This window comes from Pleurodeles waltl, chromosome 7, assembly GCF_031143425.1.
Source record: "Pleurodeles waltl isolate 20211129_DDA chromosome 7, aPleWal1.hap1.20221129, whole genome shotgun sequence".
NCBI lineage: Eukaryota > Metazoa > Chordata > Amphibia > Caudata > Salamandridae > Pleurodeles > Pleurodeles waltl.
In genome coordinates, this window is record NC_090446.1 from 1,030,593,677 (window position 1) to 1,030,618,797 (window position 25,121).

The 25,121-nt window shown below is 43.9% G+C and overlaps 1 protein-coding gene across 2 annotated transcripts in view; it reads right to left on the minus strand.

Annotated features, from left to right (window-relative positions):
• AMZ2 (archaelysin family metallopeptidase 2) overlaps positions 1 to 25,121 on the minus strand; it is a 301,951-nt gene that overhangs the window by 189,093 nt on the left and 87,737 nt on the right. For both annotated transcript variants that reach the window (XM_069199871.1, XM_069199873.1), the window contains exons 4-5: positions 21,818 to 21,991; positions 286 to 414 (exon numbers count right to left, since the gene is read on the minus strand). In XM_069199871.1, coding sequence (XP_069055972.1) covers positions 286 to 414; positions 21,818 to 21,991 — 303 coding nt within the window. The remainder of the gene's footprint in view (positions 1 to 285; positions 415 to 21,817; positions 21,992 to 25,121) is intronic.

Sequence of the window (25,121 nt, forward strand, 5' to 3'; positions counted from 1 at the left end):
GAAAGGAAAGAGAATATCAAAACACGTATGTCTGATCAAAAAGGGTTTTTAAAAAACAGTTATGTTGCAGATACATTTATAAGAAAAGAAAGCAATTAGAAAATGCTACAATAACAGTAGATGCCAGCTTTCGTTATCTAAATAGTGATTTTGACCATATTAGCCAACTCTTTTTTTTCAACAGTATACTGCTAAATGGTATCACCTAACTTTATGGATTACATTAAAAAAAAAAAAAAATCAGAGAGAAGGCTCCCCTTATATTTACATTAACCATGAATATACCTTCAGTCAACGAAGCCAGTCCAAACACAAAGTTCCATGATTCTCTGGGATACAGATCTATCATTGTTATCCCCACAATACAAAATGCATCACTTGGTTTCTTTTTCTTCAAGTAACTTAGTAGGCGCCCTGCAACAAATGTAAAGCATAAAAAATTAAAATGCAATGGATCTCTTCATTACTTGCAAATGCAGCAACCATTCAAAGTTTTGAAGTGATATAATAATTAGACATATATGTTTTGTTCATTATAGTACAACCTCACTTCACATCGGGAAATGAAATAGCTTCTCTATTGTGCAACGAAATGTTAGCTACTATTAGGAACCATTATGACTATGACTTGACAATCAGGGGGCTGCAACAGGGTATAATCAGGTTTCAGTTATCGCAATGACTTGCAGTATTCTTGTCAGAAGAAGACTTCTTAAAAATTATACTGGCACACAAAAGAAAAACAAAGGGTGTGTGAACACAAGAAAAATATGAATACAAAATGCACTAATGTGAGTACAAAATGAGGTGACCGCAGGTACACAAAGTACAGCCAACATTAAACATGATGCTAGTACATAAAGAGACGAGATAGATATGTATAAGAGAACATGTATAGATGACAAAGAGCAGGAGTACAGAAGATGCTAGCATGAAAAAGACGAGGTAAGCACTGAGGTGGAGGAGTCAATGTGCGTGTTCATTTACTGTAGCATATCAAGTCACTAAGAAACACGGTTATTGGAAATCAATAACTTCCCTGAAAATCAAATCATATCTGAGCAACTTGGGTGATTCGCAATTACAGTAAAATCTCTGTACAAACATTAATAGCAATACTGAAAGACAGAAACCAATTCAAACAAACTTTCAAAACAAAGACGTGGCAATAAAAAGAAGGAAATTAGCACATTTAAGATACATAAAGAATTATTCATTTGCAGACATGCCAAAATGGGGCTGGCTAAGGGAACATTACATGTATTAGTGTAATGAACATCCCAGAAACATGTTCAAAATGTTACAGTGATCCTCAGCATACAGAACATTTGTCACATCCATCACATACTCCTACTTCTGCAGGCATAGGTAATCATGGGTGAGAAATATTAGGGTCAAGGTGCTCCAGCCACCATTTCAAGTGACAACTCTATAGAAGCAGAGGCAAGCTGGCTCAAGCCAACCCTAAAGAAATGAGGACCTTGCCAGTTGGTTGACTGGTACTACCACACCCATTTCAATTTGATAAATGCCCTCAGTGGTTGTAAGAGGCATGGAACATGATAAATCGTGGTTGTGGTGCCACCTGCTATGTCAGGAAGCATAACATGCGTTTGCTGGACTTGTGCCAGCCCAGTGGCTCCCCCAAGCCACCTTCTCCACTATTAAAGGACCAGAGCTGTAGGTCAAGATGACATCCTAGCAGTGCAGCACATTCAACATAGACCTTCTTGTTAGGGAGCGTCTTCCATGCATGTAGCCCAGCATTTTTCCTACATCAGCATCATATTGTAGCAAATAGGGGTTTGTGGAAAGAAAGTCACACATTTTGTCAGTAATTTCAAGTTAGCCATGGGCGAATTCTGTGATGTTTACAAGGAAAACTGCTTTGTTGATTTTGGTAGCAATACAGTGAGCTTAGGACATTTACAGAGCAATTGCCATTGGGTGAGATGAAGTCAAGAATTCCAACACCTTGTTGTTTTTGTGTTTGCTACCCTAAGTGGGCAGAATTTGCCCAGACGTGGATCCCGGGCTCACTCTGACACTGGAACCAAGCTATACTTTGCTCCAGAGCCCTAACATGTGTGAAAATGCTCCTGGGTTGCTTGTGTTCCACTTCAAGGAAGATCTGGCCTGGCAGTTTGAGCTCACTGTTCTCATGAGGAGCAGGGTCAAAACTGATTTGCATTTGGCTGGGTTCAAACTGAGGTGGCATGTTGAGCTAAAAACAATGGATTTAGATGCAGCCTGAGCAATTGCTAGTGGCTGAGATTCATTCAAACATTCCATCCATCACCTTGTTGCTTCTGCATTTGACACCTTGAGTGTACCAGGTATGCCCAGACGCTCCCGGGCTCACTGTGCCATAGAACCAAGCTATACCTGTCTGAAGAGCCCCAAAATAGGTGAACCGGTCTTTGGTTGCTTGTGTTCCTGTTCAGGGAGGATCTGGTCTGGCAGTTCGACTGGGCTGTTCAAATGACAAGCAGGGTCAAGATTGATTTGCTTATGGCTGGGTCCAAACTAAGGTGGCATGTTGGGTGAAAAACAATGGTTTGGAATGCAGCCCGCGAAACTGCAAGTGGCTGAGATTAATTCAACCATTTGTCCATCACCACGTTTTTGCAGAGAAAAAAAACAGATGGTCTTATAGCAGAGTTTATGTTCTGGATCCTTACCACCCTCACTGATTGAGCTAGAGCCCCTATCAATTCTCTCAAGACTGGGGCCTTATCACATAAGATTCATCTTCATTTTAATGAGCAGTATTTCAAAGTTGCTGACGGCAGAAAAACACACAATATAACTCTGCAAGGCTATCTCTCTTTCCAGGCTGCAGCCACTTGATTCACCAATAATGCTGGACTTCAATAATGCTAGATCGAAACTAAGGAAATGAAGTGCAATGATGTTCACAGCAATTCTCAGGCTCCAGGTGGGCTCCAAAGTTCACATATTTACTAATTCAGATGCTCACTCCTTCATTGACGATGCCCCCAACTTGATAGCTCAAGACGACAGGAAAGGGTGTCTCGTTCTGCACTTTCATCTTGACCCACAAAGCCTTTAGCCATATTCACACTACATACCATAGGATCTCTGGCCTGCTTTAGTAGTTATTTACCTATCTCACTGTTTCTAGTTATATTCTGGTAGTATACTGTGCCTCCATATTCCCTTATTGTCTGTGCTGGTGTCTGGAATGCTGAGCGTGAATGCTGAAATAGAATATTGGTGTGTGGTCTAGAGTGGAAGCTAGGTGATAGGTACAGAGGGATATATGATGGAGCCATGACAAGACCTACCCACTTGTTGCTGTAACCTGAGGGACCAGCATTAAATAAAGAACATATCTCCTACCTGATTGGCTCCAAGCTCTTGTAGGAAGATCCTGGACTCTAAAAAGAACATTTAACGATGAGTTGTTAAGAGCCTGCTTGAAAATGCAGCAAGATTCTGGGAGCAGTTGGGAACCATTACTGAAAGAGGAAGATGCCTGTCCTGAGAAGGATGATGACATTGTGAAACTGGAGTGTTGTATGTTGGTATTAGGTTACTAGGTAGATATACAGACTGCACAGCGAGGGTTGTTCTATGCCATGTAGTATGATGTCAACATAGAATCCTTGCATGAGGATATTTCTGTGGCATTTGGAAATGAGCGTTGGTTGGGTGATGAGCCTTCCTTGTACAGTCATGCAGGTTTTCTTCGGTATTACCAATTCTACCTCTTCGAGTCTTGAAGATTATTCTACATGGAGGACTAGTTTGGCGCCACCCACCCTCAAATCCTTAGGCAAGTGGAGTAAGATCAAGCCACTGGGTATGAGGAGCCCAGTGAGCAGGATGGGCAGGTTCTGTCAAGGAAAAGTAGCTACCTTGCTTCTTTATGTCTATTTAGCTTTGCTCTTATGACCAATGTCAACACAGTGCTTTGAGGCAGTGGGAAATGTCCTTATAGTAAGCATAAATCTAAAATGACCTATGGAGCTGAAAGCAGTAATACATTCAAGAGAAGGTGACACAAGGCGAAGCATTGGTAAGTGCACAGTAGGATCTCTGAAATACGTGGACCATGGTACAGGCTAGTCCTCTGGACGGTCCTGTATGCATTCTGCATATTTTATGGTGCCCAGCGTGGAGTGACTAGAGGAGACTATATCAGCCCTGATAGCACTGTCATCAAAGCAAAAGACATAGGTCTTGTGACAATGTGCAGTACCATGTAAATGGGGAATTTTGTCTCTGGTATGCGCCATTTGGTGCTGAAAGAAGAGGTTCTGGGGGCACAGCAGCACCATTTGGTCATCACAGGGCATCACTAAAGTCTTGGATTCCAGACCTGGGTGTAGGAGAAGAGGTACTGACTATGTAGACTTTGACCTCATGAAGGAGAGTAGTAAGATGATGTTTGATTGGGACATGTCTGGAGACATTGAAGAAAGGCTACCCAATTCTTCCTGGTTAATTTAAAAGAAGTAGAACTATCACCAAGGAGATTGGCAATAGAAAATGAGACTGTGTTCTTCGAGAGTATAATGTCTTCTGAAGCCTTGGGAAGTCAAAACAAACTGTGCCAGGCGTAGAGGCGCATTGCTATCCAGTGGGCTAACCCGAACCCCCGACATGTGATCGCTGGCTGACTGACCTCTTGAATGGGCGACTGCTGAGTAATATCGCATGATCCGTATGGATGAGCATGCAGAGCGAGACTTGGAGACCTGGAATAGTATGATTGAGCGGTTGCGCAGGGGGGCCAAGGTGGGAGACATGGGAACCTCAGCAGACGAATCCCCTTGTATGAACGTTGGGGGAGACTACCCCGGGAGCGTGAATTGGTAGATTAGGGCCAGGGGCGGGGTGCGGTTGCTTCGCGCCTTGCCTTACTCCCTCTCGCTTAATTTGATTGCTGGGTGTCTGCTTCTCCCTCCCACCCCCAATGGCCTTGTGCCCCTTTATTATCTAGGCCGCTGGAAGGCGCTAGCTGATCTATCTCCTTGCTTGAACCACATAGCCATGCACTGCAGTGTGTCATACTTAGAACCTTTGCTTTCACGAGTGCCTGTCTTGTATTGAGGAGCGCTCACGTTCCAAGTATGAGAAGGAATGTTGATGTTTGAATTCTTGGACCAGTTGGAGTGAGACTGGCAAGAGGAAGGTCACTGTAGCAGGCCGATTAAAGGATCTTAGGGCCATATGTACGAACACATTTTCCCATTGACACAGAATGGGAAAAACCCTTTGCTACGTCTGGCCCTTAATCTTTATACTGGAACCTGTATCTTCTTGTTTTTACCACATTCTTTGGCGACGAGCATGCCAGTCGTTGGCCTGCTAAGTGACCAAGTATTCAAGACTGCAGAGCAGTAATCGTCAAGGCGTGCGAGCGATTATCTTTGTGCTTGAAGACACAAGGATTTCACCGTCAAGTTTTCCCCCTTGTACTGTGAGCGCTGTGAGGCATATTGGCTTACCTGTTTTGATTTTTGAACATTTTCGTGAAGGTTTACTGGTGGCACGAGGATTGACACGCGCCCAAGATCGTGGCCACATTCTGAGATGTGTGCGCCGTGGACGGCATATTTCAAACGTGGTATTTGATAGGAGGAACAACTTCCTGAAGGGGCGGTGCAGGGCTGGATTAAAGGGGCAGTGCTCGCAAATGTATTTCACCGCAGGTGATACCTAAGCACAGTAACGCGAAGAGGCGGCTCATGATTTAAAGGGGCAACACTTGCAGTTATCGCGGTGACATGAAGAGGAGACTCACAATTTTAAGGGCCAGTGTTTACACTCATGGCTACATCAGACAATTTAATGTTGATGGTTGCTTCAGCTTCAAGGTTTCAAGCACTGTGACGTGCACACCAAACACTTAAGATTGCAGAACCTGGTGGTGTGTGCACCATATAATTCTACACGTTAAGCACGGTGACGTGCACACCATATATTCAACGTGGAATTTACCTTCAAAGTACGGTGATGTGCACACATGCATTCTAGTTCAGAGACAGTACGTTGTTTTTTTTTTTTTTTACACTGTACCTTATTGTGATTGTATATAAGTGCACAATGGAACACGTATCAATTGCTGCACCACCACTCTTTCTTACCGCATCAAGGGGTACCGGCGATTCAGTGGGAAGACTGGATAGATATTTTCAATAATTACCTTTTGGCTTTAGACAGTGAGGATTTTAGTTCTGAGAGTAAAAAAGCTATTTTGTTGAATTGCTTATGGTCAGAGGCGCAGAGATTATTTAAATTCATGACTGTAGCTACTGACAATGGAGCTCAAATTGTTGATGAATACAGGGAGGCCAGAATGAGATTAAGCAATAGGTTTGCAAAGGAAACTAATGTAGTGATGGTGAGGTACAAGTTTTATACTCAACCACAGAGAGTAGGTGAGTCTATTGATGAGTTTGTATCAAGACTGAGGGAGTTGTCAGTGAAGTGCCGTTTTGGTAGGATGAGTGAGGAAATGATAACGTATCAGTTGATGGTTGAATGCAAGAGTAGGAAGATCCAGGAAAGATTGTGGGCTGCAAAAAGCCCCGGTTTGAAGGATGCGATTGATTTAACCAAAGTGGAGGAAGAATCAGAGTTTTGCATGAAAGAAATGGGGAGACATGTCAGCGTGGGAGAAAAACATGTGACAAAAGTAGTAGGAGGAATTGAAAGTGGCTGTGGTAGTGTGGGAGTTGTGGGAAAGAATACACAGACTTCACAGAAAACACAGAAGTTTGTTTTCAATAAGTTGAACAACAAGAAGTGTAACAGGTGTGGGAGTAATTTGCATAACAGTGAGTCCAAGGCGTGTTATGCCATAGGTAGAGAGTGTAAGAGGTGTGGACGCAAGGGGTACTTTGCACGCATGTGTGCTGAGTGGCCAAAATCCAAGGGTGTGGCGGCGCGTGAAGATAGAAGTGAACATTCTTAGCTTAGTTGACAATAGCAAAACAAACAGCAATAGAAGGGAAAGTAGGCCCAAAGCCTGGTTCAACATAGAAAACATAGACGTGGAATTAATGATGGACACTGGTTCAAAGTATACCATTATTGCTAAAGATATATTCCTAGAGAAGTGGCCACAACTTGAGTTGGGAGCAAAAGACATTTGTCCAGGTGGATACCAAGGAGAGGAGATTGAGATATTGGGGGTTTTCACAACTTCCATACGATTTAAAATGAGAGAAACTCATGGCAAAGTTTATGTGGCTGAAAGTGGGCCACCAATCTTGGGTTGGATGCATACATACAACCTTAATTTAATTGTGAACCCAAGGGGTCCAGAACAAATTTTGATTGTTGAAGATAGTGGTGAGAGTGATACTCTTGAGGAAGTGAAGGAAGTGTTTCATGAAGAGATTGGGGAGTTGAAGGGGTACGTACACAAAATTTGCATGAAACCAGGAGCAGTTGCCGTAAAACACAGTTAGGAAAGTTCCCATTGTAGTCAGAGAGGAAGTCAGAAACATGTTGAAAGATATGATAAAGGAGGGTGTGATCGAACCTGTGGAGGCTTGTGATTGGGTTTAGCCTGTGGTAATAACAAAAAAATCCAATGGTCAATAAAAATTTTGTGTGGATCTTTGCAGTGTTAATCAGAACATTGTAACAGATAATTTTCCTCTGCCTAACATCAATGAACTCATCATGTTACTAAATGGAGGCAAGTATTTTTCGAAATTGGATCTTAAAAGTGCTTACCACCAGATCTGTTTGCATCACAGTTTGCGAGATGTTACAGCCATCATCACCATGGATAGCACATTCCACTTCATTAGGATGCCCTTTGGCCTCCCGTCTGCTGCAAGTGTTTTCCAGCGTTTGATGTTGCAAGTGTTTGAGGGTTTTAACAACGTAATATTCTTCCAAGATGACATTTTGGTGTTTGCACCTACTGTTGTAGAACATTATCAAATTTTGAGAAAGGTGCTTGAGAAACTTTTGGAAGTGGGACTTACGCCGCGTAAAGAGAAATGTGTTTTTTTAAGTAAAGCAATTGAATACTTGGGCCACACAATTTCTGGTGAGGGAATCAAACCAAAGAAATATCTTTTGAAAGCTATAAAACTGTCTTCAGTGCAAAAAACAAGGATGAACTAAAATCTTTTATGGGACTTATAGAGTATTATTCAAATTTTGCTGAAAACTTTGCAGACAAAACAGAGGAGCTGAAGGTTTTACTGCGTAAAGGACGTAGTTTTGTATGGTCAGGGGTTCGGCAGGCGTGCTTTGACAATATAAAGCGTGATGTGTGTGCTGCAAGAATTTTAGTACCTTTTAATACGTCATTCCCTACTATTGTCACTGTGGAAGCCAGTGCATCTGGTGTAGGTGCGGTGTTTTCACAACTGCACAAGGGAGTTGAAAGGACGGTGGCTTTTGCCTCACGCTCACTGACTGAAAGCGAAAGGAATTACTCAGTGATCGAGCGAGAACCTTTGGCGGCCGCGTACTTTAGGACATTTTTGTGGGGAATAAGTTTCAAGTTGAGAACGGATCACAAACCTCTAATGAAAGTATTGTCGGCATGAGGAGCGGGCAAAGGATCTGCAAGATTGGCTAGGTTTGCTGCTCGTCTACAGGATTTCACGTATCATGTTGAATACATTCAAGGGTGGCGGATTATTCAAGCGGATGCTCTTTCACGTCTTGCTGTGGATAGGAGAGTGGTTGATGGAGTGGCAGTTTTGAACTAAGTGGAAGAAGGGGGAGTGGCATGGATGTAGGACATAGTGCACCGCGGGTTAGGTGTTTTTTCGAAAACTGAGTGGGTACAAGGAATGACGCAGGATTCTGTTTTACAGTGTGTGAGCAGAAATTTTGGATGAGTTGTCGGTAAGTGACGGAGAGGTGATGATGAGAGGTGACAGGTTTGTACCTCCGAAGAACTTAAGGAAGAGAATTATACAATTGGCACAGGAAGGACATCTAGGCCAGACGTTGACTCAAAGGAGAGTTAAAGAACATTTTTGGTGGCCTGGTATTGATGTGCAAACCGCCCAGTGGGTACAGGAATGTACTTACTGTAGGGAGAGTGAAAAGAGACTGAAACTTGGGAAAAAGTCACAGATGGGTCACATTGAAGATCCTGGTGAAGCATGGCACACAGTTTGTTTGGACTTTATAGGGCCTATGCCAGATCTAGGGTACAGCCGTAGGTTTGCTTTGGTCTTGGTGGATGTGTTTTTTAAATGGATGGAGGTAGTGTTTATGAGAGAGGAGTTGACAAGGAGTACTATCGCTATTTTGAAAGATGTTTTCAGGAGGGAAGGTTGGCCTCATACTGTCATTACTGACAAAGGCACCCAGTTGACCTCTGTTGAAATGAAGGAATTTTTGTTGGCGTATGGGATCACGCACAATCGTACTGCACTGCATTATCCTCATGCCAATGGCGTTGTTGAGCGGATGAACAGTATGGTTAAGAGTACAATTCAATTGGCTGTGAGGGGTAATTAAGACATAGATGTGGCAGTACAAGAGGCGGTTTGGGCACATCGCACCACCAAGCTTAAAGACAAAGATAAAACACCTAGGGGGTTATTCCAACTTTGGAGGAAGTGGTAATCCGTCCCAAAAGTGATGGATATACCACCAGCCGTATTACGAGTCCATTATATCCTATGGAACTCGTAATACGGCTGGTGGTAAATCCGTCACATTTGGGACGGATTACCACCTCCTCCAAAGTTGGAATAACCCCCCTAATCTCCCAAACCTGAAATGCAGCAAGCTCATAAAACGCGCACCTGTCCCAATATATCTACAAAAAAAGTCCTGAGCAAATTTCATATTATTCTCTGTGTGCACTTAACCCAAACACCTGCTGCTAAGGTGTAAACCTTTTATGAAAAAAGGGGGAAAAGAACACATTCATAAAGAATAATGGTAGTGCACCACTTTCCAAGTAAACAAATTCTGTATTAAAAAGTCCAATCCTTTTGAAGTGAGATTGTGAAACGTTTTGGTTTGTCATCTCTTTTTTTCCCCCCTCATACCCTTGGAGTCACCCGTTGCACATCTTCTGTAGTTTCCCCAAGTTTTGCAATCGGTACAAAAGCTCCCATCATTGGCAAAGTCTTGTGGTTGCCCCATTTGTGGATCGGCAAAGTGATCAAACAAAATATCCTGTTTTGATCACTTTGACGATTTGGGAAACTACAGAAGATGTGCAACGGGTGACTCCAAGGGTATGTGGGAAAAATAAGAGAAGACAAACCAGTCAGAAATGGATTATCCCTGAAGAAATCCTATGTTGGAGGACGAAACGCGTTGGCTGTTGTTACCATAATTTTATACATTATTGAGAAAAACAGGAAAAAAATTAAGTGAAGACTTTTCACAATCTCACTTCAAAAGGATTGGACTTTTTAATACAGAATTTGTTTACTTGGAAAGTGGTGCACTACCATTAAAGATAAAACATCTTTCGAGCTTATGAGAGGGCGTGAGGCCGGAACAAAATTGGTCCCTGGTTGGTTGGTGGATGGATTGGTAAAGGCTGATAACCATGTGAAAGCTTCGCAGATGAGTAGGCATTCTGGCATACAAGTTGGCGAATGGGTAAAGGTCAAGGATGGACGCATGGGACAGGGAGGGTTTAAGTTCTGGAGTCCTTTTGAAGTTAGACAAGTGAGTTATCATTATGTGGTATTGAACAATGGGACCAAGTGAAATAAATGCAGGGTAGCTTTGTACCAGAAGGGAGGTATGTTTGTTGAATCAAGAAAGACTGATAGTAATGTTGAGGAGAAGTGTAGTGGTTTCATGTTAACTGAGGGAGTAGTTAGCAAATCTATTGATGATTCGTCTTTCATTGCCTCCGAGAAGTGATGTTAGAGGAGGTGTGAGTGATCAAGTTGTTACGGAGGAGGGTGGTAATAGAAGGGAAGGCAAAGCAGAGAGAGAAAGTAAAACACCTGCATATTTGAATGATTATGTAAGAGAATCAAATCTAATTGTTCATTAAAACAAAATAACTTGATTCTTTCATCTAATGCTTGACTTTAAGCATTTGAGTTTGAATGTAAACTTCATTGAATTGTATTTTAACTTCATTGAATTGTATTTTACTTTATTTTTAGCTTTTTCTTCCTGTTATTTGTATTTTAAGGTATATCATTCCCAATTTAGGGAGCTGTCCATTGCATTTAACTTAGTTTTTATTATTTGTAGTGTAAATGTATAAGGGAGAAGGATGTGTCATACTTGGAAACTTTGCTTTCATGAGCGCCTGACTCGTATTGAGGAGCGCTCGCCTTCCAAGTATGAGAAGGAATGTTGATGTTTGAATTCCTGGACCAGTTAGAGTGAGACTGGCAAGGGAAAGGTCACTGTAGCAGGCTGATTAAAGGATCTTAATCTTTATACCGGAACCTCTATCTTCTTGTTTTCACCACACAGAACCACCATCTAGTTGTTATCGTTCAATGTACCATAAAATGTGATTTGCACTGCTCTGTCTAATTAACCCCGCTGTACTAGAAGCCTTTCACACTCCGAGATTGACTGCCTAAATGCTACCTTCGTTCCATATCCGCCAAAGCATCACCCGATCTCTTTGCATTGCTTCAGGGAGTCCGAAGTACCCACTTATATCTGGGCGGACTGGACAACAAATGAATACTACTTCAGGTGATGTATTCATGGAAGGTGGTTGCTCGTACTGCAATGAGCTTTAACCCCACCAGTGCACGTACTGCTGGGTTCCTTGCTTTGCTATGTAGTTGCCCATGCTCAGTTAGAACTTATGTGTTGAGCTTTTTGTACCCTTGAAGGAGAGCACGGTTCGGCATCATGGACACAGAGGCTGCGCCCTTCCTAGAAAGCGTGGGTGGAGTTGCCTTATTATCTGTACACTTATTGTATATGGTACTGTTTTGAGTGTTATGCTTAGTTTTTGATGAATAAACACAACTGGAGGGAAAAAAGCCCTGCCAGGCATTTGTCCAATGGTAATATTAAAATATGATATTCAGTTACTTCATCATCGTTTTTTTTTTTGCATTTGTGGTGTTCATGATAGTCTAAGTGCTTTGGTTAAGAAATGTGCCTTGTTTCATACCAACAGTGAGGTTCATTAGGTTGGGGAAACGTTTGGTTGGTGATTCCTGCATAAAGACATGTGCCATATGCATTCTAATGGTAATGCATATGTTGGGTTAGTAATTTTTCAATTAAGTGGACTTCTGTTGTTTTAGAATTACAGTTTATTTTATGATTATGGTGCACAATGCTTAGTGTTGCAAGACAGGTGGAAAATGTTTAAATAATATATCTGTAGGTTGATATGAAAGTAATATGTGAGCATTAACTTTCAAATCTATGTGGAGTCTAGCTAGCAGTTTGGGAAAAGAGTGTAATACCCATCTGCATGTTGCTGTGTAGATATGTCAAGGTTGTTCATCTCTAATTGCTGTAGATGTAGAGAAGAGTAGTATCCCATTACAAGAGATAGTAGTATAGTACACTTGTGTATTTGTTGGTGCAAAAGAGGGAAAGAGCAGTAGACTGTCTCTAGATGTTTTATGGGGGAGTTTCCCATGGTATGTAAAGTTGGGGAACTGATGTACCATGTTGTGATGAGTTGGATGGGGAATACTCCATGGGAGCAATGTGAGAGTAGAGAAATACCATGTTGTGAGAAGCTGTAAGGGGGAGTACCTCATTGAGTGAAAATGTGGGGAAAATGTACTACATTGTGGTGTTGTGGCAGATAGCAACATGTTTCAAATGAGAGTGCTCTGGTATAAGTCATCTTTTAGCACAAATGGGAAGATTAGTCATAGGTGTGGTACAGTTGGCTGAGTACGTTTGTGATTGTCTTGTGGTGCATTTTATTAAGTTTGTATATACATGAGTTGCTAAGTGTTGTGTTTGGTGTAGCTCTAGTGTGTTGTAGGTGAATACTTTTTTACCTGCTGATGTGGTCTGGTGTTACTGGTTCTATAGCTGGACTACACAAAGTTCGATAGTTGTATGTAATTTTGAGTATGCAACTACTGGAGAATGTCTACATTGCATGCAGAAGAAAGCAACTTTTTCTGGTGAAGTTTCCAGAGGGCATGGTAGTGGGTGCTTTTTTGACCTGGGACTTGTTAATTTTGGTTTGGCCAGCTAGTGTGACTGGGTGTGTGGCGTGCTGAAGTTCTGGGCTGCAGGTAGGAGTGGGGGGTGGTGTGCATGTATTGGCCTGGTGGAGGTGTGTGTTGATGTAGACTGTTTGAGTTTGCTGTGCTGTGTGGTTTAGTAAAGCGATTCAGCTGACTGGGAACATGATGTACGACTGCAGTTGTGACGTAATATTCTGTTTTGTGCCTTGAATGCGTTGATTTAGAGATGATGGGAAACCCTTGGTTGAAAGGAGGTTCCATGCCTTGGCTGTCGTGTGACCGAGTGTCCATGACTACAGATCCTGCATGCATAATCTTTCTATGGTGTTATTGTGAGTGCCCAGGCACACAGTGGTAAGGCCTTATGTCAAAGAAGATCGCCAGACTTGCAAGTCATGGATCTGAATCGTTGTGCAGTGGTGGTTACAACATAGTTGTCTTGTTTCTTTCTTTGATATGAGGTGTGGAGAGCCTCATATCTAAGCTGTCACAGAGCTTATCTGACTACTGTTTGTGATATGTGTGTCTCTGTGTGGGTATTAAAGAGTTTAACACGTTGTTTGTTGGGTGAATGTGTAACCTAGAAATGTTGGTGATTGTGAGATTCTTAAAGATTGTCTTTTATAGGCGAGGGAATGGCAGATCGTTTGTTTTTACTAATTGTGAGAATGGAAGATGTGTAGCATCCTGTTTATCCCCACTCCCTGAATGTCTAGGTTGGTTTCTGAAATGTTGAACATGAATGAGGTAACTAAATGTTGGTGTGTGGTCTGGAGTGGAAGTTAAAAGACAGGGACAGTTAGATGTAGCTCTAACAGGGCCTTGCGGCTGTAAACTAAGGGACTAACATGAATTGAAGGACTTGCCTCTTACCTGAGTGGCACCAGACTCTACTATGAGGGACCTGCCCTCTAACTACAAAAGTTATGTTTCATCTTGTTTCCCAATTTGACAAGATATTTCACATGTTGCACTGCTGTGTGGTATGTGCCCTGGAATAATGTAGGGATAAAGAGGTTTATATGAATTTAAATTTGAGGTGCAAACACCCATGCTCATATGGGACTTAGGTCTTCAGTTTCTCACACATAGGTAACTTTAAGAAGACGCCTCACCCAGGTGGGTCAACTGATACTCATTGTTCCTCTCTATTCTCTTACATGATTAGGCTCCACATCTTTCACAACCAGAACATCACATGTAGGATGATCTTGTCCTTTCTCAACCACTTTAGATTGGGGTTGTGGTCTTGCTGGAAACTCATCTTGTACAAATGGAACAAACTAAAATCAGAAAATGTTGGCAGGCTGTAGTTTACCATTGCATATTTATTATATCTGTGGTCTCCACTTTACTCCACAAGAGTCAGACTCCTTTTGTTATATAATCTGTACACTGTTAACCGTCTGTGCAGATTAGTCCAATTAGCAGCATGTTCTATTCCTCCTCCAAATCAGCCTTTTGAATGTTTTCTGCTCAACTCACAATACATGGTATTTATTGAACATGTTTTTTTTTAAATATCCCTGCTATCTAGTTTCCCACTGGTTTGAAGAAGGGATTTCAACTGCCATGTTCCTAATACTTGACAGATCTTTCTGAGCACCTCAATTCCTTGTCCAGGGTGTCAAAATAGAACTAGCAGCCACTATTACTTCTCAATCGAATGACGGGCTCTCTATCTCAGCACTTTTACTTGACAAATTATTCTAAGCATCTCTTTCCTTACAAAGGGTATCAAAATATATCCAGAAGACACTATCAAATTACACATCAATCAAAAGTGGGGCTCCCACTTTCATTCAAATTATCATAACAGTACTCTGCTCTGGGAGTGTCTATTTCATGCCCCCAAATATCCTGCTAAATAGGCTGTCCAATCAGTAGTACCTATGTCTTGTATATCAGATCCCAAGATGAGAATAACACTTCACCAGATAATGCATCTAATACTCTATGTATATATTTTGGTGGTCACCACTAGGTGGTTATAGTTAGGTCTGCTTTTCAAGAGAAAGAGCATTTTCTGGTTTGCTAATACCTTTGGCCCCATTTGATGAATTTTCACAAAGCTTTCCAAAACAAAAGTTCATCCACTTTAGCTCCTATTTGGAAAGCTTTGGGGTGATCTGTCAAGAGGGGGCTGAGAAAAAAGGGGTGTCCCAGAACCCAAAATCCCCATGCATGTTCCATAGAATTCACGGGCTACAGCAAAAACTGCTGAACGGAATTACAACAAATTCATCAGAAAGCTAGATCTTGGATAGCAGATTGTGTTTTTTTGTGATTTGCTGTAAATCCATACAGTAGTTTTTGAGAAATGAAGGGTCAGAAATAATTGCATATTTTGACAGTTAGGCTTGCAAGAGTCTTCAAGTCTCTTGCGGAAGAGCCAGTGTAAAAAATTGAGCATTCTGATTAGCCCAGTGAGCTTTTTTTCCCCATGGGCATTCTTGCTCCAGCAGTGGGAGTTAGACTCCAGCAGGAACGAACGCTCTTACTGGCTGCTAGCAACATGAGAAAATACTGGTGGCAGCCATTAGAGGACTCAGGGGGTCATTCTGACCCCCGCGGGCGGCAGAAGCCGCCCGCCTGGCGGGAACCGCCAGAAGACCGTACCGCGGTCAAAAGACCACGTCGGTCATTCTGACTTTCCCGCTGGGCTGGCGGGCGACCGCCAAAAGGACGCCCGCCCGCCCAGCGGGAAAGCACCAGCAACGAGGATGCCGGCTCCGAATGGAGCCGGCGGAGTTGCTGGTGTGCGACGGGTGCAGTTGCACCCGTCGCGATTTTCAGTGTCTGCCAAGCAGACACTGAAAATCTCAATGGGGCCCTGTTAGGGGGCCCCTGCAGTGCCCATGCCAGTGGCATGGGCACTGCAGGGGCCCCCAGGGGCCCCACAACACCCGCTCCCGCCATCCTGTTTCTGGCGGTGAAAACCGCCAGAAACATGATGGCGGGAAGGGGGTCGGAATCCCCATGGCGGCGCTGCTTGCAGCGCCGCCGTGGAGGATTCCCTGGGGCCGCGGGAAAACGGCGGGAAACCGCCGGTTTCCCTTTTCTGACCGCGGCTGTACCGCCGCGGTCAGAATGGCCCCAGAAGCACCGCCAGCCTGTTGGCGGTGCTTCCGCGGTCGTTGGCCCTGGCGGTCCATGACCGCCAGGGTCAGAATGACCCCCTCAGTCCACTGTCATGAAGTTGAAAAAAAACACGATATATATATATATATATATACACATACATACATACATACATACATACATCCTGACCCTCCTAGGCCCCATGTTGGGGACACAGAGGGACCCCACCAGTGCCAAAAAAGGAAAATAAACAACAGCAAAAAAAAAACTCGATCCTGCGACACTCTCACAGGAATCAAAAAAAAAAAAAAAATGGTGGCCAGACTACATTTATTTATTATAAGCATCAGGAAGCCTAGACCCGGGGCCAAAAACAATTTTTATGGGGCAGGACATGCAGCCCCCTCCCAGAGCCATTAAAGGCCCAGTGGAGCCCACTCCTGGGACCTACATTAATTTTTATGGTGAAAGGGGCAGCGTGGCCCCCCTTCCCAAGCCTCATGAGGCCCAGGGGTATCAATATTTATGTGGAGAGGGCCTGTGTTGCCCCTTTCCTCGAACCTCTATATGAAAGGGGCGCCCACCCTCAGGACACTGCAGTTTCTATGTACGTAGCCGCATGGGCAGGGGAACCTGTGTTTGCTCTCGCTTGGGGGGAGCATTTTTAAATCTGCCGCCAAGCAGGAGCAAACACCAAGTCTGCTCCCAGCTAGTAGGAGCTTCAAACATGCTTCCGCCTGCTGGAGGCAGACTTTAGATCTGCTTCCCTGCCCGCAGTGATACAGCCCTCAGTGACAGTGTGGTGAGTGCCCTGGGTGGGCACCAGGGCACACACTTTTGTTGCGCCAGGGCACAAGGGGTTGGGGTCAATGGGGCCAACAATGGCCCGGGGGGAGAGGGGTAATGCATGCCCTCTTCCCCTGGACCATACTGCTGGGCCTTGGGGGATGGGGTCCCCAGGGCAGAAAACACCCCCTGGAGGAGGGCTGTATGTCCGCTGCCCTACCCTAAAAATGCACCAGGCCGCAGGGGATGGGGTACCCAGGGTTCGACATTGGCTTGGGGAGAGTGGCTGCGTGTCCCACTCCCCCTAGAAATATCGCTGGACCACGGGGATGGGGTCCTCGGGCTGACAGCAGCCTGGGCAGGGGGGGCCAAATGACCCATCCCCATAAAAATTGCCTTAGGCCCCAGGAGATGGATACCCGGGACCGAAATTAGCCAGGGGAGGAGGGCCGCATAACTCCCACCTCCCCCAAACAAGCACACCTGGCCCCTGGGGATTGGGATAAAAAGGTAGTCCTGGGGGGTTGGGGTGTGGGGCCACATGACTCCCTCCCTTTTAATTAAAAAAAAAAGATGCCCTGGGAATGGGGTCCCCTGGACCAGGCCTTATAGCCAACTCTCCACTGTGCATGGCCAAATGCCAAGCACAACGTGGGACTGGTTGTATGGGAGATTGCTGGCTGCAGAGCCTGTTACAATTAGGTGAGCGTTTTGAACTAAAAAAAAAATTAAACACAGAAATTTACCAGTTATAGTTAGTAGCACTAACTATAACTTGATGATATCAGTGATGTCATGAGGGATGTCATTAAAGATGTCATCAGTGATGTCAGAAATGATGTCATAGAACATGTCATGAATGATGTAATATCTGAAGTCATAAGCGGTGCATGGCGGGGTCGCAAGTTATAGTTAGCGCTGCTATGTTAGCTTTTTTTCTTTTTTACTTTAAAACGTTAATGTTGTCACTGACAAATTCACCTAACTATAACGTTACTCTGCCCTTCGTTTTTTCAGTGCATTTCTAAGGATGGAGATATATATATATATATATATATACACATTTATGTACTTATATTTATTACCTACTGGCGGTTGCCAGTAAGTAGTTATAGTTAGGACCTAGTTTCATAGGAAAAGCGTTTTTTGTTTTGACAATAACTTTTGCGCCGCTTGACGAATCTTCACAAAATTTTCAAAATGTCAGTTCAGCAGCTGTCTTGAAAGTTTCAGGGTGATCCTTCAAGCAGGGGCTGAGAAAAATGGGGGGTCCCAAAACGCGTTTATCCCATGCCTTTTCCCATAGGGATTTTGAACACAACTATAGCCCGAACCATTGTACCGAATTACACCAAATCTGGCAGAAATGTAGCTCTTGGTCCAGAAATCACGCTTTTTGTGATTTGGTGTAAATTCGTTCAGTGGTTTTAGAGATATTAAAGGGCAAACAAATATAGCTATCTAGGGACACAAATCTAACCGTGCTGATATGTGACTGGTTGCCAACACTTCAACGAGGAAGTGTTGGCAGCCATCTTGGGATTCAGCTTCAGCCTGAATACCAGAATAAATATAAAACAAAAAGAAAAAGGGCCAACGTAGGGTCACCCTGAGCCTCTAGCCTTGGTCTAGAGGTCCCTTACAGACCCCACCAGGCCTAAAATGCATTTCTTTTTTAATGTAGGGAAAATCTACAGATCAGAATCCGCGGATTTTCCTGACATTTGAAAAAAAAGGCAGTTTCCTGCCATTTTCTTTCTATTTTGCCTCCGGGTGGGCCATGTCCTGGGGCATTGGGGGCTTTGAAAAGAAGGGGGGTGCATGGTGCCACCCCTCCTATGGCTTGTTTTAGCCCTGTTGACTGCCACCTCCTTGGGGTGATCAGAGGCAAATATGCAGGGGGGCTGCGTGGCCCCACCATGCCCTGGGGACCACCACCTCCCTGGGGTAAAACAATAATTTAATATGGGGGGACCCGTATGGCCTGCCCCAGAGCCCCGGGCACCGCCACCTCCCAGGGGCAATTTATTTCACATTAAGGGGGAGTCACATGGCCCCCCGCAGCCCTGGGAACCACCACCTACCTGAGGCTGAAAAATGATGAGGAAGGGGTCTGACGAGGACCGCAGGGAACCACCACCTCCTCAGGGAAAATTTCAAATATTGGAGAGGGGCTATGCGGCCCCTCCTCAGGAGCCAATAATGACCCTAGGGACCGCCACGCCTCAGGGCCGGCTGCTGCTATGTCCTGGAACATAGAAGCTTGCTCTGACTTGGTGGGGACTTTGACACATCCTGCCAAGTCAGAGCAAACACTCCCGTTCCAGCAAGTGGGAGCTGTCAAACAGGTCTCTCTTGCTGGAAGTGGAGGAAACTAAGGCTCTCACAGTCAGGAAGCTGCATGTTTAGAAGCTTCTGGTCTGCGACAGCCATGGTGGATCCCGCAGGAGCCCTGAGGTTTCCCCCATGGTATTCAACACACACTGGGTGCCCTGGAGGGCAACCAAGAGAGATGGCGGGCCCCAGGAGATGGGTACCCTGGGGCCGAAATCAGCTGGAGAAGGAGGAGCCACTCCAGCCTCCCTCTCTCCCCCCAACAAAAAAGTATCAAAAGGCCAGGCCCCAGGGAATGGTGTCCCTGGTGCCAAAATCGGCCGAGGGAGGGTGCTGCGTGGCCCCCTCCTTCATTTATTGAAGGCTGGGCTCCAGAGGATGGGGTTCCTGGGGCCACAATTGGCCCATGGAGGGGAGACGCACGCCCCTATGCAATTATAGAGGGTACCTAGGGAATGGGGTCCCCGGGCCGAAATCGGCCAGGGAGGGGGGCCGTGTGACCCCCTCCACCCCCACACTGGATATTTACCCAACGAGGTAGCACTTACCACCTAATCAGTACAAAGTGCTCCAGTTAGATAGATGTTTTGTGCAAACTGTGGACTCTTGGTGAATAAACGACCAGGTGAGCTTCCATTCTGGCCATGATGCTCATTTCAGAGAGAAAACCTCAACAGGAAGCACTTACAAATATAAACGTAACATGTGTCCCAGTTGAAGCTCCACTTCTGGAAAGGACAAATGATCCTACCTCCTAGGCTTGGCGAAGGTAAAGCAAGTGTGCTCACTTGGCGTTTGCAACTTGAAAAACATCTTGAAATCCTTTGTGGCTGTCAATGCATCTTTCATTTATTGGAATGCAATCAGACACGCTCACATCTACTCTCACACCAACAAAGACCCTCTCACACCCACTCTCACACCCTTCACAGCCAGTCTCACACCCAGAGATACCTTCTCACACCTATTCTCACACCCAGAGAGACAGGCCCTGCGGCCAACTCCCACTGCGCATGGCTACAGGCTGTGCGCAGCGTGGGGCTGGGTGGTTAGGGGGTTTGGCAGTGGGGACTGGCCACAGCAGGCCCTGCAGCAAACCCCCGCTGCACTCAGCGAAGGCCAAGTGTGGCGGTCGTTGGATTAACACATAGTAATGAAAAATACTTTACTTAAAAAAACAAAATACAAATTCACTGAAAAAAACAAATGTTACAGCGACATTATAGTTAGATTCTGAATTAACTCGCACAAAACCAGAGAAATTCAGGAGTTATAGCTAGACTTATTTCAAATAACTATAACTCGCTGACTAAGGTAACTATAATTCGAGCCCTCGTCATGCACTGCTAATTACTCTAGATATTACAAAAGTCATGACAACTTTTATAACGTCAATAAAAATTTCAATGAAACATTACCAGTCAAATTATTGAAGAGGAAACTGTGCATGGCGGGGGCGTGAGTTATAGTTACCTTAGGTCACAAGTTATAGTTGTTCTACCTGTAACTGCTGAATTTCTATGGTTTTGTACGAGTAAATTCAGAACCTCTCTCTGAACCCCTGTAACCTTTGTTTTTTAAGAGAGAAAAAAAATATGTATATATATATATATATCAGGATGCACCCCAACCTCACATGAGGGAGAACAGCTCCTAAGGGAGCAAACCTGACATAAAAGTCCAAATACAGCCAAAAGAGAAAAGCTTTTAAGCACAAGGTACTCCCAAGAGAATCAGTTTATTTGCATAATCACCACATATTTGCAAATAAACCGATTCTATTGGGAGTACCTTGTGCTTAACAGCGTTAATCTGTTGGTGATATATATTGCCCTGAGATGTGTCATCTGTGGTCACAGGTTGGAGAAGCCCTCATTGTTTTTTGTATATAGCTTTTAACGTTCTCAATATCAAATTGAATACCTAGGTTGTTACATCTTCTGGTGAAAAGTAAATATCTATCCAAACGTATACTGTTTGCACTCTTTGTTGTGAAATGTTTTAGTCAGTAGTGCTGAACTACCTGCTTTGGCTTAATGGGCGCACATTTATGTAGATTCGAGCCTCTCGTTCACCCCTTTACTCCTGAGTAAAGTGTTCATTAGCTTGCTCAGCCGAAAATATTTACATTATTGTAACAACTGAAGCTTATTTCTTCCTTTTCATAATCTCAGACTCTGGCACCTGTGCATTACCTTTGTTTTTCGATATTATGTGATTCCTATTGGAAGCGTATTAGTGAAATCCTATATATTTGTGTCCTTTGTTTGCTTAGGGTGTTCAGTTATTTTGTTGTTGACTCGCATATAATATATTTTTCTTTTGTTAATAAACTCTTTTAGAATTCAATTGTCATGTGCACAGGGTTTTTTACTTCACAAAAGCATAACACTTTGGCAAAATCAAAAACACTCCTCCCCCTTTTCCTCAGTCAATAGTTAACCCTTACAAAAAATACAAATTATTTGGATTTTCCCTTTCACAAATACCTGCATGGATCTGTAGATTTTGAGTGCACGCGTTGACTCGGAACACACATTCTGTATCCTTTACAGGCACAGGTTCCAGGATCCTTACTCTCAGTCCGTAATAAAATGACTCACAGTAATCCTTCAGCCATCCAATGTAATCTTCTGTTGAAACTTTGGAGTCCCCAAAAGAACCTACACAAGCAAGGAAATAAAAATATACATGTCTCTTCCAGTCTGTTGTAATCTCAGATATTGGTTTACAATCCTAACTATGTGTTGAGATGGGCTTATGTTTAAAAAACCCTCTTAAGAAAGCATTTCTAGCTTAAAGTGCAACATTTCATGTTCAGATTCCATTATCCTGATTTATTGTAATAAGGGACAAGTTTTAATAGGATATGCATCCCATGGATTACTAGGCTGCTAATGTAGTACGGTACTTGGCAACAATTATTACTTATAAAGTGGGTGGCTTTACTGTCTTCAGTTTGTAGGTAGATACCTATGTTTTTTATAGCCTTCAGGGCTTAAATACTGCAACTTTCTTTGAGGTTACTCACCCTATCAGCATAAGCTAGATCATATGATCTCACAACGAATGGTACGTTTACAACAGCAGTCAAAAGTTTAGGATCAGCCTAGTTTCTTGTTTGCAGTGGATGAGCAAGTATCCTTTATGCTTGGAGAGCACAGTGAATGAGTGATTGACTGCATTTGCTGGAGGCAGCTAAGTGTTAATTAAGAAGAGCTCTAATTTAGTTGCTGCAGTGTGAGGACATAGGCCAGTTTCGACATGGAGAATTGGCACTAGCTCCACATGGAGTGGGGCAGGACCTAAGTACCTGCGCTGTACTGGTGATATGTTAAAGGGCGTAATTCTATTCTCTTTTTATCACAGTTTGTTAATGATCCAGTTGTTAGTAAGCTGATTTTGCGAGGATCTAAGAATGGATATCTGCAGAGTTCTTCTACTCCAGTAAGCCGCCTAGTTTTAGGCTGACGTGTCCCCTCGGTGGCAAAATCATTTGTTGGCAAGTTTCGGTAAGATAGTAATGCAGAAGTTGGTTACATTAACTTTATCCATATTCCGTCCTTCAATAAACAATTAACCACTCATTCAAAGATGTTTAAAACAATGCATTATTCCAAGATTACATTCTGTTGCAACGCAGAAGCATTGGAGAATACAACAAAGCCACTGGCAATGTGCTGTTTAAGTTGTGGAAAGATAACTAATTTCACAAAGGAGGCCCTCGATTATCTTCGGAATTTCATTTCAGCCGGTAATTTTAGATTCTATGTCAGGACCGGAGGCTCCGATTATGCTTTCTCTTTCTTTTACTATTCCAAACAGCAGCCAATCATATAACAGGAAACAGAAACACTTCAATACCCATAATACCCATAGTAATGTCACATGGCGCAATAATATCTCAGGACCTATCCACATAAAAGCCATGATCTCGACAGTAACTTCCTCTTTCTTTGCTGCTCTGCAGCAGATAAGTACTTCTCATATTTCCTTGCTATTTATATGCGTTTTGACATTGTGCAGGATCTTTATTACTGTAATTTGTTTAGCGCTTTCAGCGCGCATGTGTGTTCTTGTTACTCGCGCCGTATGGTCGAATTTGTTTTCTGTGGAGCGGACTACGTGCTGATCGCGTAGTCCTTTTTCTATTTCGGTGATCGCGTCGTGTCGCGCGTGCAAGACGGCTTTTTTCCCTTTCACTTTCAGGGAGAGCCGACTCGCATCTGCGACACGACAGTGCTTGCTGCCTCTTCGTTGTGGCCCCATACTGTGCTCCCCTGACGCCCTACAGCTGTGCTTAGGTTTGTACAAATTCAAACAGGCTCTGCCTAGAGTGCCTTTTTTACCCAGGCTGCTCCCTCCACACTTTATTTGGAAACGTGTTGTTTGGCCTGGCAGGGGTTTTTTGCACTCCCCCATTGAACTCCTGATTGAAATTACTTTGTAGAGTGAATTATTCTTGTTTCAGGAGAATGGCCCATTGGCAGGGTGAAGAATCAGGTTATTATCCTGAAGATAATTTTGACCGGCTGGAAATGAATCTGGTCGAAGCCCTTGACACTAGGGTACAGCAATCTGTTAATGATGCCCTAGTGAAGGCGTTAGGTCCTTTTTCGGGTCAGTTACTTGATTACGCTCGTAATCAAGGTTGGATGTCGGGACTCCCTGCCCCTTCTGATCATCCTAAACCCATGGACAAGGAGAATCAGAGTGCTTCCACAACCCCTTCTGATCAGGCTGCTGCCTTTGAGAAATTACGCAGCAAAACAACCGGCGAACAAAATTATTGCAATAAAACAGATGCTGATACTCCTTCGTCCTCTAATAACGACGCCTCTTCTGACTCAGATGATTCAGATGTGCCAGGGCCCAGCAAAAAATCCAAAAGACATGCGTCTCCTCCCAAGGTTCTAGATTTTGACCCCACTGATATAGTTCACCCTAGGGCATCTAACTGGGTGCCTCCTCTGGAGGTGGCCACTTACGTACAATCCCATTTGGTAAAAGTTTCGACAAAGAGGTTTGCGCTCGTCTTCGAGCCGAACGTCCCAGACCTGATTTAGACGGGAAAGTGGCGGACACACCTGAAGTGGATCCCACTATGGTGACGTTTATGAAAAAAAATTCTAAGGACCCCAAAAAAGGGTTTAGATAGAGCTTGGCGTAATTGCCAGGATAAACTTTTGGATATGTCTGCCCCACTTACTAAAATTCTTGAGTTAGCCTTCCACTATAAGGCATCTGGTATGGCGGTAGACACTATATACTTATTGGATAGGCACAGAGAGCTATTTGCCAACTGGGCAATACTAACTGTGCTATTTCTGCCGAGCGCAGACGGACTTTTTTGATGCGCATTGACCCTAAACTCAATGATCTGGCTACCTCCAAAGCAGGTCCAGCAGTGGATGGCTTGTTATTTGGAACCCCCTTTATTAAGGAACTTTCTAGATTTTGCTCTACCTATTCTTCTCTCGACAAAGCCCAGATGTCCCTTAAAAAGGCCTTTTTCTCAGGGTTGGTCGTTATTGAGGGCGTATGACCGACCGAGGAGCCTTCTAGAGCCCTCAAGTTTACTACCCCAGAGGCAGGAGAGGCTAATATGGAGAACCTGCGGAGACCACTATCTACCCCACCCGTTCTCGTGCCGGATTCCGCAGGGGTCCAAGAAGAGGAGAACAAGGTTCAATCCAGGATATTCTGGTAAGTGTTATTTCCTCTTCTCAAGTGACTTTGGGGGGCAGGGTCAGTTCATTCCTTCACAATTGGAAACTGATTTCGGGAGATCCT